This window comes from Cynocephalus volans, chromosome 17 (genome assembly GCF_027409185.1).
Source record: "Cynocephalus volans isolate mCynVol1 chromosome 17, mCynVol1.pri, whole genome shotgun sequence".
NCBI lineage: Eukaryota > Metazoa > Chordata > Mammalia > Dermoptera > Cynocephalidae > Cynocephalus > Cynocephalus volans.
In genome coordinates, this window is record NC_084476.1 from 6,014,722 (window position 1) to 6,028,478 (window position 13,757).

The window sequence follows — 13,757 nt, forward strand, 5'->3', positions numbered from 1 at the left end:
GGGAACCAGGTAACATCCCCAGAACCAGGTGACATCCCAGTGCCCCCCAGGCCTCACCTGCCAATGACCTCGATGTTGGAGATGGCATAGAAGTACTTGTAGAGGTTCTCCCGCTGCACGTAGGTGCCACCCAGTGCCGGGCGCAGCAGCCGCAGGCGCAGGTCTGTGAGGGTGAAGAAGTCCTTGAGGCCCTTGGCGCTCTCCAGCCGCGTGTAGAGGTTGTCCATGTTGCGCAGGTCGGGGCCGGCGAAGATGGCGAAGCGGTCCCGCACCTCGAAGCGGACGTGCTTCTCCTTCTTGGAGCCCGCCCAGCGCGAGTAGTCCTCGGTGCAGAGCACCCGGTGGGCGCTGGAGGACGACATGTCGCGGGCCCGGCGGGCGGACATGCCAAAGGCCTCCATGCAGTCCTCGGCGTAGAACTGGTAGGGCTGCCACGTGCGCCCATTGTCCAGGGACTTCTCAAGGACCATGACCGTGGGCCGGCCGTACTCAAAGGTCATCACCACGTCATCTGTCAGCTCCACGCTCTTGTTCCATGAAAGGGTGATGTTGGCTTCCAGCGGGCTCGGGTAGCGGCTCCACGTGATGCTCTGCCAGTAGGTGGCCAGCCCCTCGTCCTCCCTGTCGAACATGAGCCGGGGTGGGTGGGCCAGGTCCGGGTTGGAGGCGTCACACTCGTTGCTGCACAGGTAGGGATTCTCCTGCAGCGGGGAGAGAAGGGAAGGGTGGGCGCTGGCTGCTCAGGAGGGCCTGGGAAGCCTCTGCCCAGCCTGGCCCTGCCTCTGTGCCCACACACTGCCTGGTGGTCACGGAGCCTGTGCTCCCACGTCCAGACATCAGGAAGAGGCTCTGGGTGGGTAATTTGCACCCATTTCCCCAAAGCGGGTAGAGGCACGCAACTCTATGGCTTCCCAGGAAAACGCGCTTGTTTCAACTGTAAGTACAGACAACCTAGAAGGGTGGGTGTTAGTCCCTGCTCCGAAGTCCCCCACGGATCCCCCCTGCCTGGAGGGTTAAGGTCTAACTCTAACTCAAGGACCCCGACCTGCCCTCCCACCACACCTGGGGCTACCGTACCTGGGCCTTCCAGGACTTGGCCCAGTCGAGCAGTCCTGTCCTCCAAGGCCTGCTTGTCCAAGCCTCTGAGCCTTTGCAGATGGCATCCCCTCTCCTTGATGCGCCCTTCCACTCTCTGTCCGCCTTGAAAATTTCTACTCACGGTTCTTGACTCTAGACATCTACGGCGAGACAACTTCCTGACCCTTTAAACAATGCCACTAGGGTTGGTGAAGACACGGAGGTGCTGGGAGGTGGCTGCCCAGAGGGGACATGGGCGTTTCGTGCCCCTCCCCCATACCTTGCCCTTCGCGTCTCTTTCACTTGGCTGTTCCTGAGTACTATGCGTTATAATAAACTGGTAAACATAAGTAAAGGGCTTTCCTGAGCTCTGTGAGCGGTTCTAGCAAATTATCAAACCTGAGAAAGAAGTCACTGGAACCTCTGATTTATAGTCAGTGGGTCAGAAGCACTGGAGGTGGGGGCAGTCTGGTGGGACCGAGCCCTTAACCGGTGGGGTCTGCACTAACTCGGGGCAGTTAGTGTCAGAAATGAACTGAATCACTGGATACCCGGTTGGTATCCAGAGGGTTGGAGAATTGGTTGTTGGTGCAGAAAAACCCCCACGTGTTTGGTGTGAGAAGTATCCTTGACGGACAGGCCAGAGAGACACTGGCGAGGAACGCAGGGCGTTGTCCCTTGCTGGCTCGCTCTCTTCCCACGTGCCCTCCCGGTTGCGTCCGGCCACGGTGGCCTCACTGTGCCTAAGGCTGGGACCCACTGCCCAGCCCAGCAGGGACCAGCTGTGACACACCCTCCATGGCAAATCCAATCCAATCCCGTGTCTGGTCCACTGTGTGAAGTCACCCCAGAGACCTGAACATGTCACTAACGTGGTGGTGAGCCAGGATCAGAGGGCATTTTTAGGACAGTGAAACTACTCTGTAAGACTGTAATGGTGGACGTATGACATTAGGCATATGTCAAAACTCATCAAATGTACTACACAGAGTGAACCCTCATGTAAACTATGGCTTTTAGTTAATAATAATCTGCTGACATTTTTCATCAAATGTCGCAAATGTCCCACACTAACGCAAGATGGTGGAGGTGGGGGACCGCATGAGGAGCGGGTGGGGAAAGGCGCGTATTAGGAACTCTGTTCCATCCGGTCAATTTTCTGTATACCTAAAACTGCTCTTTAAAAAAGTCTGTTAATTAAAAGGAAAAGAAAACACTGTCACTCACAACCACACAGCACCCCAGACCACTGGCAGCCCTTTTTGATGAATATTTCAGGTGTCTGGTTTGCTCAGAGACAAAATGGCTTGGATCTGAGTTAAAGCCTCTCACTTGCAAATGAGGCACCATCCCCGCCCCCGCCCCCTGGGGTCGTGGGCGCATGGCCTTCTGAGGGACTGAGCTGGCGTCCCCGCAGGAGCCACTGCAGCTGGCCTTAGGCATGGGCTTTGATCCGCTGTGGTGGAGGACAGGCTCTCAGACCACCCAGGGCTCCTCGGTGGGCAGGGCTAGCCCTGGGGTTCACTGAGGCAGGCTCCACAAAGCCCTCCTTGACCAGAATAGCTCTGTCCTCTGTCCCCCGTGGTGCCGTTATCCATCCCACCTGGCCTGGCCCTGCCGATTTACGGGATCTGCAAGCCTCGGGGTGGAAGGAGCTCACCATCGAGCCCAACGTCTCATTGAGCAGGAGGGGAAATCGAGGCCCAGGGCAGGACTGGCCCAGCCTTCTTGAGAAGGGGATGAACTTCTGAGATGAGCCCGTGCCTGCCCTGCACAGCCTCCGTGACACCCTCACTGCCAGCCTGTGGGGGGTGCTGGTTCAGCTCATGGGCATCTAGTGGCTCTGGTCAGGTCACGCCCCGTCTTGTGCCATTGCCTTGAATGGGGTGGTGCTGAGATGCCCCGTGGGGCTGCAGGCCTGGGGACGAGAGAGTAGCAGGCCACTGGGGCTGCAGCCGGCAGGCTTGGCCTAGGAGAGAAAGTCCCTTCCCAGTCCCTGTGCCAGCTGGCACCAGGAAAGTGCGCTCTGAGCCCAGAGGTTGAACAGGCTCTGGTTGTGCCTTTGGGGAGGAGGAGTGGCAGGCAGACGCCCTGAGAGCTCACACTGGACACTGGGGGCAGGAGGACGGGGGCATCCAGGCTCGGAGCCCTCCGCTGCCCGCAGCCCAGCAGCCCCAGCTGCCTTCTTCTGCTGCCCCTAGAGCCTTGGTACAGGCTGAATTGTGCCCCCCACCAAGTCAATTGTTGAAGCCCCAACCCTCAGTACCTCAGAATTGAGTGTATTTGGAGATAAAGTCTTTAAAGAGGTGATTAAGCTTAAATGAGGTCCTCAGGGTGGGACCTAATCCTATCTGACTGATGTCCTTACAAGGTGAGGAAATTTGGACACACAGAGAAGCACCAGGTGTGCACGCAGAGAAGAGGTCATGCAAAGGCAGCCAGCTGCATGCCCAGGAGAGAGGCCCCAGGAGAAACTAAACCTGCTGGCACCTCGACCTTGGACTTCCAGCTCCAGGACTGTGAGAAAATAAACTTCTGCTAAGCTCCCCAGTCTGGGTATTTCGTTACCATGGCCTGACTGACTAAGACCTGCTTCACCCCGGGTGAGCACAGGGCAGGGCGGGTGGGACAGCTCCGAGGACCAAACCGACTGCGAGTGTTTGGTGCTCCCCAGAGGCTCTCTCTGCAGCCTCTCCCACGACCTCACTTCTCCGCATGCTGGACCAGGTGGCGTCGCGCTGCCTCACCTACCTGGGAAGCTCCTGTTAGCCCAGCACGGATGCTGTGCCTTTTCCCAGGCTGCTTCGTCCCCTGTCGCCTCAGCGCTCCTGCTCCTTCAGATACTGTCCCTCCCCCTGGTTTTCAGATCCTCCCCCATGCACCTCCTCTAGGAAGCCCTCCTTACCCGACCCAGTCTTTGCACCCAGCTCCCTCATCATGGACCTGTTAGTGTTCTTCTCTGGGACAGGTTAGTGAAGCCTCCACACAGGGCCTCAGTAACTGCCCACTACGTTATAGTTATTAATATCACCATATTAATTAGCTATTAATATGAGTATAATGACAATCATATTAATATTTGTATATCTCATATTGAATGTTGATATTATTCCTGTCAATCCCCAGCTGCTGTGAGTTGCTCACACTTCGCCTTTTCCCTGGTCTCTCTTTGTCCCCTACCCTACCATCCCCCACCCTGCCTATCTCCTGGTGATCCCCACTGGGGGGTGGCTGGCACGTAAGATCCCTCAAAGCCCCCAGCTGCGCCCAGCCTGTCTGTCACCGGGAAGACGGACACAGCTGGCTCTGCCAGGGGACAGAGGCTCCGACCTGGCTGCCACCCGTGCTGCCCTGACCTGCAGGGACCACTGGCCCCCGCCCCCGGCCCGGGAGGCAGATGGTCAGAAACTAATGAATCAGCCTGTGTATTCACCAGCCCCGTGCCTGCTGCAGAGCGGGCCGGAGCAACAGAGGGAACGAGAAATAAATCCCAAGCCTCCGCCAGCACAATTCTCTCTATTTCTCGCTCTCTCTCCCATTTCTCTTCTTATCCTGGAATTCCACTTAATTGTTCAGGAGCACAGAGTGTGTGTCCTGCTAAAGGCACTGTCAATGCTGATCTGGCCGTCCTTTGCAAACACAACCGTTGTTCACCTTCTTGGTTTCTTTCTGTTCCTCACTAGGGAGAATTCCAAGGATGGGTCGGGGATTAGAAGCTCAGTTTACCCCAATCCCCCACCCCAGTGCAGCGTCTGATGGCTGATGGCAGCGTGAGAGGGAGGGCACGAGGCTGATTCACTGCTCCCAGGGGAGCCTCAGGGTCTGCACACTCCCCCCCCTCCAGGGACCAAGTTACTAACAATGGAAATGGTGGAAACAGAGTGGCCTGACCCAGGCAGAGAAAGGCAGGGGTGTCTGAGGCACGCTTCTGACCGTTTAGGGTGGCGCCAACCTCTGATATTATGGAAAGCACTAATTGCTTTCTTGAACATTTCATGAATATTACCCAAATAAACCATATACCTGATGAAGAGCCTGGAATTTTCTCCAGAAAAATACAGTATCACACCACATTTTCCATACAATTTCAAGGGGTTCGTGGAGCCCCATGTCCCCGGTTAGGAGCCCCTGTTTGAGTCTGGAGCAGTTAAGGAAACTGGCTCTGGGGTCTGAGAGCCCCGAGTTCCATCTCAGCTCTATCCTTTGAGGCTGTGTGACCTTCAGAAGGTCACTTTACTTCTCTGAGCCTCTATTTTCTCATCCCGTGTCATGTGAGATAGTGTATATGAAATACCTGGGAAATGTCTCCTAATGTAGTGATTATTACTAAACAGCAGCTTCACACCCATGAGCTCGGGGATCCCCCCACACGAGGGAGGGAGAAGTGAGGCTGAGCCCACCAGGCTTGATAACGGGAAAGCGGAACTTCAGGACATGGACCGCCTTGGGCACTGCTGACGCGGGAGAGACAGTCATTGAGCGCCAGCCATGTGCCAGCAAGCCCCAGGGAGTCAGGGGCTATTGCAATCTCCACTTCACGGATGAGAAACCGAGTACATTCCGGCCCCACGTCCCTCCCCTGGACTCTGAGGGATCCAACCTCAGGAATCTTGGGGACACCAAGCCATTTATCTGCAGCTCTCCTATCTCTACAGATACCCAAAGGTTAGGCAGTGTTGCTGGACAGGCGAAGGCAGGGGTGAGGGGTGAGGGGAGTCAGCCAGGCCAGACCAGTGACACCTGAGAACCGGCGGGACAAGTCTCTTACACCAACACTAAGCAGGAGACGCCAGGTGTGAAATATTCTACAGAGAAACCATCTGCTGCCATGCTTTTCAAACCCTGTGACGGGCTGTTAAATGCTTTTGCTTTTATGTTATTTTCTGTGCAAAGGGTACAGTTGGAGTCAGAGGCCGGGTTGTAAACACCGTAGACAAGCTGTGGGCAAAAAACATAATTGAATGGGAAAGCGAACTGCTCGCAGGGACGAGGGAACCACGCCCGTGGGAAGTCCAGCTATTTGAGCCTCCGGGCCCTAACCACAGAGCCCGCAGAGGGGCAGTCACCAGAATTGTCACGAAGCCTCAGGCAGAGGAAAAACAACTTCATGCGGACTGGCCCCATCACCCTAACCTGTGTCAGCCCCAATCTCAGGTTGCTGTGCGGGATCGGTGGCTGTGGTGAGACCTGCAGCATGGCGTGCCAGGGCACAGCAGGCAGGACTTCACAGTTTGCAGCTGGATGAGCGGGCACGGTCCTCACTAGCTCCCTGAGTTAGGAGAGTCACCCATTTTCTTTGAGCCTGATGGGCTCCAGGATGTGCTACCCCCAAATATTTTAAGCTGAAGGGATCTGAGAAAACTGCAGAAGCAGGAAAGTCACTCTCTGACCTTCCCCACCCTTCTCCCCTGAGGCAGATCGTAAGACCCTCACCCAGGAGGTGACCTCCCTGGACCCCCAGGAAAGTAACATCCTTATCTCTGAAGATCCAGGGACATAGAGAAGATTCTCAGCAAACGGGCCTTGCTAAGTTCCCCCAGTTCATCACCATTAGATGAAATCTTTTTTACCCAACCATATTTCTCCATGACGATCTACTTTTTCATCAAACCTAGCATAAAAATGCACAGGTTTACCTGTTTCTTTGGGTCTTCATTCCTAGACAAAGCTCCTGTGTCATGTAAGAATACTAAATTAATCTATACACTTTTCTTTCCTTACCCTGTCTCTTGTGCTAGGGGCCTCGTCCAAGAGCATAGGACAGATGAGGAACAGAGAGTTCCCGTTCCCCGCCAGCCTCAGTTTCTCCACTGAGGGGTGAGCTCGTGAGGGCAGCAACTTCATCTGCCCCTGTCCCCACTACAGCCCCAGCCTCTGGCACTCCCCAGGGACTCTGGAAATCATCATGGAATGAATGAAAGTCCAGTGAGGTTGGTAACACTGACTTCCCAGGGCTGCTGCAAGAATTACACTGGGTACCACATGGCAGGTGCCTCGTGTGGTGACAAGTGGATGATGACTGTCGGGAGAACATCCCTGACCATCTCTGGCCTCACAGCTTCAGCAAACAGCCAGACCTGCCACGCAGGGGTCACTCCTTCCCATCCAGGCCTGTGCTGAGCACCCCAGACACCACATCCCGCCGGGTGCTCAAAGGAGTCCCGGAGGAAGGGATCCTTTCATTGACATGCCACAACAAGGAAAACGAGGCTCAGAGGGGCTGAGCTGCTGCCCAAGGTCATGCAGCTCTGCAGTGGCCCAGGTGGGACAAGAAGCCAGAGAATTGACCCCTGAGACAAGGCCCAGCTCTGAGACAAGCTAGGAAACTGTGCCCTTCACCTAGAAGGGCAAGGTCATTGCTGCTGCCCCTGGCCCGTGCCACTCTCCTCAGACTCGGGTTTCACCTGGGAACAGCATTATCTTCTTGCCACCAAAGTGTGCGGGCAGAACCGGGGAACAGTTTAGCAGCTGACAGATTCTTTTGAACCTGTCTGCCAAGTCGCCAACGGAACTCGTCCCAGCCTTAGCCCCACCAGCCTCACTGGGGCTGTAGGCAGCTGCCATCCAAGGGGGCAGGGGAGAGGCTGCCAGGGAGAGGCCCTGGGCCTTGGGTGCTGAGTGGGGGCAGCAGAAAGGCGGCCCAGCTGGCCTCAGCCCCACCTTGGAGGAACTTCTGGAACTTTGGGGGAAACTCTTCTGGCCTGGGCAGGTGTGTAAATCAATAAATAGTACCCCGACCCATGGGGTCATGGAACTGGGACTCAGGGGACTATCCCTAACACCATGGGTGACCTTAGTTGGGGCCCTGCCCTATCCATGCCTCAGTTTCTCCATTCATGAAGCAGGGAAATTGACTGAATGGGCCTTGCCCTCGCCAGCCCTGACACAGACATCCTAAAGTTTTAAGTTCTGTGTGGTCCTCAGTGCCACATGCCACTTGGGAGGAAGGACACAGAGACAGAGACGTGTCTTTCTCTCCCCTACTCCAGGGAGAAAGCCAGGGTGCCAGGGGAATTCTCCCTAACAAATGATTTCCTATTTATTGGTAAGAAAAGTTTCAGAGGCGATAAATTATTAACAAAGCGGAAACGGAGGTTCTGTTTGGAGCCGATTCTAATTCTAGCTGCCCCGACGGTCTCTAACTCTCCTCCCCCTGCTCGCGCGCGGGCTCTCTCTCTCTCTCTCTCTCATTCTCCTCCTGTGGTTTCATTGATCCCTGTCCCTCCTGCTCTCTCTGCCCCCAGGCTCTGCACCCCATCCTTTTTAGGTTTCTCTTCAAGCAAAAGCCCTGGACGACAGCAAGGTCACCCTCCCTGCTCGTGAATCAGCGGAAACCGACCCAGTATTTCAGGGCTGGAGCCGCAGCTGGCCAGGGAGGCTTTTCTGTTTTGTTCTGTTTTTCCTCCTTGGAGCAATTTCCTACCAGCCCCAAGCAATTACTCAGGCGGGGCAGGCGTCTTCCCAGGGACTCGTTCATCCCAGCACTGAGCCTCCAGGAGCTCCGGCAACTGCCCCCTGCTTCAACCCCAGACCCGGCCACGGTGGGCATTTCCTGGGCAAAGGTCCACCTTGGACCCAGAGTCTCAGGCTGGCCTGGCTGCTCAGGCCACCTCCTGAACCTGCCCTGGCCTGAGTGTAACTCAGCAAAATGCATCTCAGGTCTTCAGTGCCCCCGAGCTGCTCTCTACTCTGCCCCAGTGCCCTGAATTGCTTGGGAGGAAAGGGAACATTTAGTCTTTCATTTCAACCCTGTCCACAGTTCTCCTTCCAGAACCTGCTGTGACCGAGTGAACTCTAGGAGTGCAGGGCGGGTCTCAGACACCTTTGCACCTCCCTCTCCAACAGGTGTTTGTGCATAGTGATAAGTGACATTTCCAAATCGAGCAATGACCCTCAACAATGGATCGAATGATAGTCCCACCCAGGTAGGACTGTGTGGCTCCCGAGGGCAGTGGGAAGCAGCCGGCTGAGAGGTCATGGACACCTCTGCTTTGGGGATGCTGTTCTAGCAGCCAGAGAACCCCCGGCTCTTGGGTCTTCCTCATCCCAACCTGGGCTTCTCCAACAGAGCCAGCCAGCAAGCCTTTTGTATGATCCAGGGACATCGGGCTGCCCCATGGACAAGCTGCCCAGTGGATGAGCTGCCCAGGAGGATTGGCTGGGAAGCCAAGGTCAGAGGGGCAAGGACAAAATGCCACACCCTGTGTGGCACCCACAGCTTGCAGGACCCAGAGTGGCCAATTTACCCCATCAGCTGCACAGCCAGAGGCGGGGGGAGGGAGTGTTGCCAAGTGCTCTGGCTAGACAAGGGTTAATCTCTCTAGGAACTTAAAATTGTATTATTAAAAAAAGGATACATTCTGCTCTGCCCTGGACATATGTGGATTCTTCCCACAGCCAGACTTCCAGGAATGTTTGGGGTGGGAAATTCCATCCTAGCTGAACAGTGCTTGGTGCGGATCCCTGTGGCCCCCCACAGGCAACCGATGTACCCCAGACCCTCCACGTCCTCAGCCCGACACAGGTGGGCATCTGTCTCGGGGGATGGCCCCCTTCATCACACACCTCCAGGGACAGGGAGTTCATTACCACGAATGGCAGAGAGGACACACTGGATGGCTCCCTCCTTGGAGAGTGTGGCCATCTATGTGGGCGTGCGCTCCACATGTTTTCTGTGTTCCGGGTCCCTTTCCTTTTACGTTTTGGACCTGTTTTCTCTGGCTATGCTGTAAACGTTTTCTAATTGATTAGAAAAAGGAGAGAGGGAGGCTGGCTTAGCCCAAGCCCTGTTCCTCCCCCACTCCAGGGGCTCAGCGATCCTCGAGCGCTTCCCCACCAGGAACAGTGGGGGTGCTCGCCCCTCCTCCTCCCCTGCACACACACGCTCGGCCTGCCCACCCCAGGAGCTGCCCACACCAGGAGCTGCCCACCCCAGGAGCTGCCCACCCCAGGAGCTGCCCTCGGCCTGCCCACCCCAGGAGCTGCCCTCGACCTGCCCACCCCAGGAGCTGCCCTTGACCTGCCCACCCCAGGAGCTGCCCTTGACCTAACTCCCCCAGGAGCTGCCCTCGGCCTGCCCGCCCCAGGAGCTGCCCACCCAGAAGCTGCCCTCGGCCTGCCCACCCCAGAAGCTGCCCTCGATCTGCCCACCCCAGAAGCTGCCCTCGGCCTGCCCACCCCAGGAGCTGCCCTCGGCCTGCCCACCCCAGGAGCTGCCCTCGGCCTGCCCACCCCAGGAGCTGCCCTCGGCCTGCCCACCCCAGGAGCTGCCCTCAGCCTGCCCACCCCAGGAGCTGCCCTCGGCCTGCCCACCCCAGGAGCTGCCCTCGACCTGCCCACCCCAGGAGCTGCCCTCGACCTGCCCACCCCAGGAGCTGCCCACCCCAGGAGCTGCCCACCCCAGGAGCTGCCCAGCCTCTCACCGCTGGCTCTCCCTCTCCACCCCACACCCCATTAGAAGCTACACTTGCCACCCAAACAGCTCCAGGCTTTTACTCAATACTTTTCACAAAAGTAAATACAAGGAAAGAAGGAGGGATGGAAGGACACAAGAAAGAAGGAAAGAGGGGAAGAAAGGGAGAGAGAGAAAACGGGGCAGGCGGGGGAAGGGTACAGAGAGGAAGAAAACTGCATCCAGAGCAGCCGGGTAAAGTGCATTATTGATTCGGGACTTAGAAAATGCTTAGAGAGTAGGAAAAGCGTCCTGCTCTTTAAAAGCTTGTGCAAAGCATAAGCTAGACACAGGCAGCCTTCCCAAAGAGGGCCTACTCTGCTGACATGAATATTTCATCACGGAGGAAGAGTGGCTTGAGGATTTCAGCACCGGGCGGGTGAGGGGCAGGGCGGCCTCGGCCCCGACTCACAACCCACACCCGGGGGCCTTTGCAGAGCCCCTCTCTGCTCTCTGATTGCTGCCCTGGGCTTTCTTACTGAGGAGCAGGACAGCAGGGACCCAGCCATGTCCTGTCACAGGCCCGGGACAGGTCGGGGAGGGGACAGGTGGGGGAGACACCAGCTGAAAGGAGAGGTCCCGAGAGGGGTGAGGTTGACCTTGATCCCTGGCAGCCTGGCTCCTCTAACCGTTCACTCTGCCCACCTCTGCCCTGCCTCACTTGGGGCCACCCCAACCTCTCTGGCCTCCCCACCCCCAGTTCACTGTCAGCTGCTGCCAGATGGCCTTTGTAAAACGCCAGCACGTCTTCAGCCGCGCTACTGAGCCCCCGTGCCCTCCTTCGCCCTCGGATAAGTCCGACCCCCTGCTCCTGGCTCTGCCTCCCCTCACCTCTTGCCCTTTCCATCGTCGTTTCCTCCTCTCTCTCCTGCCCTTCGTGACGCCCACCCCCACCCTGAGCTTTCAGCATGGGACACCCTCTGTCTGGAGCCACCCCCTTTTGCGGATGTCTGCTTAAACATCCCTTCTTCAGAGAAAACATCCCTGCCAGTGGCCCCACCCCCAGACGAGCACTTGATCAGTTTCCCTTAGTGACTTCTTTGGCTAATTACATGTGTGTGTCCCCTCCATGTCGTGTGCTCCAGGAAGGCAAGGCGGAGCCTGGCACATGCAAGGTGCTTACTTAAGGTTTGCAGAGGGACTCCCCTTCCTCAGTGGGGCCCCTCCACTCAGAAGGAGGTCTCGGGAGTGCTTGTGGTGCCCAGATGGGGGCTGCCCGTGCAAATAGCCACAAGCTAAGACCTTCAAGCATTTCTTCTCACTGGTCTCTGAGGAGTTAAGAGGTGGTGGGACAGAGGAAAGAGTGAGAAATCCTGGGTCTGCCCACACCTGGGCCCACTTGGGTACCCCTGGACAGGTGCACCCCTGTGTGGAGGAAGCCCCTGATGGGGGTGGGAGTGGCGAGGCTGGGCTGATTTCATTGGTTTATTCATTCACTTATTCATTAACTATTTCTGAAGGTCTCAGTGTACAAAGTAGCCCAGAGAAGCAGCTCTCAGAGTGGCTGCCCATCAAAATGCCTTGGAAGGGGAGGGGAGGGACAATGTTCCTGGGCCTCAAGGCCAGAAATTCTATGCCAGATTGGAAGCAAACTAACCAGCTAACCAACCCCCCAGCCAACCAACTAACCCAAACCCTCTGCAGGTGACTCGGATGCATGGCTAGGTTTGGGAGGCTGGTAGTTGACCCAAAGAAGGGCACCTATACTATACACCTATCCTGCTGTTACCATTGTCTGTACTTCCCAGGTGAGGGGGCAAGGTCCCCACTTCCCAAGGTCACACTTCTGGGATCACAGGCACTTTGACCCCTTGTGGGAGCACTGACCACCAGAGAAGTCACTGTGGCTTGGTCCCCACGAATGGCACAGGTGACAAGACCTGAAGGGGATCTGGCTGGGGGTGTTAGGCAGGCTTCCCAGGGGAGGTGGGATTTCAGCCAGGCTCAGAAGGGCAGGCAGGACAGAGAGGTCAGGTGTGGACAGGTGGGGGAGATTTGACCAAGCTGGGAGGAGGGTGCCCTCAGGACCAAGCAAAGAGCCAGGACAGATGTGCAAAATGCTGCAGAGAGTGATGGGTTAATGCATGTGGCTGGGCCAGGAGCTTGGTGGGAGCACAAGAGATAAGCCCAAAGTGGAGGCAGAGCCAGACAGGCAGCCTTGACATGCATCAGCTCCAGGGAAGGCTGGATTCTGGCCAGCCAGCCGCCCTCCAGGAGGAGAAGTTAAGAACCTGGGGACAAAGGGTGAGTGACTCTGGGTGGCCTTCTCCCCAAGACTGGGGAGCCAGCACCCCTCAGCACCCAGGAAGCCAGGGCAGGACATAGACTTCTCTTCCCCTCTGGTCTTTGAATTAAAACAACAAGATGCTTAAGGCTGAAAGGGATAAGGACGGTCCTGGGAAAGACTTCAGTCGTTGGTTCTCAAACTTGGCTGTTCAGCGGGACCACCTGGGGAGTTTCAATAAATCCTGATGCTGGGCCCACTGCTGGTCTGGGGTACAGCACGGGGGAAATCTGAAATCTTCTCTTGTCTGCCACAGAGATGCCCCTTACCCCAGGCATGGGGCTCACCCTCGACTCCCCTGGGGGCACCCCACCCTGACCACATCAGACCCTCGGGGGTGGCCTCTGGGCATTGGGCTGATTGTGGCTCTATTAGAGTCTTCAATGTGCAGCCAAGGTCAAGGCTGTGCCTCGAGGACCTCCAAATGGGACAATTTTCCATCTTGGTGTGGATGACAGCATTAAAGGGGGCAACTGGGCTCCCCGGCCCCATTTCCTCCACCTCCTCTTTGCTAGTCTCTCCCTCCTGCTGAGACCAACTGCTTGGGGAATCCTAGCTGGAGGGGGAAGGCTCCCGGTGCCAGGGTGCCAGGCAGACAGGTCTGGAGCCCCGGGCAGACGCCGTGTTCCCCCTCCCTGCTGCTCCCCTCCCCGCTGCTTCTCCTTCCCATTTTTAGGTCCATTATTGTCCACTGTCGGGTGCGTTTTTCCCCCGACTCTTTCCCCAGAAAAACAGATCGGGTTCCTCCAGGCAAAGCCATCTCATCTCGCCTTCCCTGGAGCTGGTGCGTGGGAGCACGCACGCTGCCAAACAGACGTGAAATAAGTGAATTATCAAATAAGTGGATTAGCAGACTCCGTCGTGTCTCAAAGGGCAGGGGGTGGGAAAACACCACTGTCACTCCTGCCAGCCCTCTCTCCTCTGGGCTGACAGGGCGCACTGGGG

At 56.8% G+C, this 13,757-nt stretch overlaps 1 protein-coding gene across 3 annotated transcripts in view; it reads right to left on the reverse strand.

Moving 5' to 3' along the window:
* NTNG2 (netrin G2) overlaps positions 1-13,757 on the reverse strand; it is a 61,342-nt gene that overhangs the window by 35,189 nt on the left and 12,396 nt on the right. For all 3 annotated transcript variants that reach the window (XM_063082411.1, XM_063082410.1, XM_063082409.1), the window contains exon 2: positions 58-701. In XM_063082411.1, the coding sequence (XP_062938481.1) occupies positions 58-701 (644 nt within the window). The remainder of the gene's footprint in view (positions 1-57; positions 702-13,757) is intronic.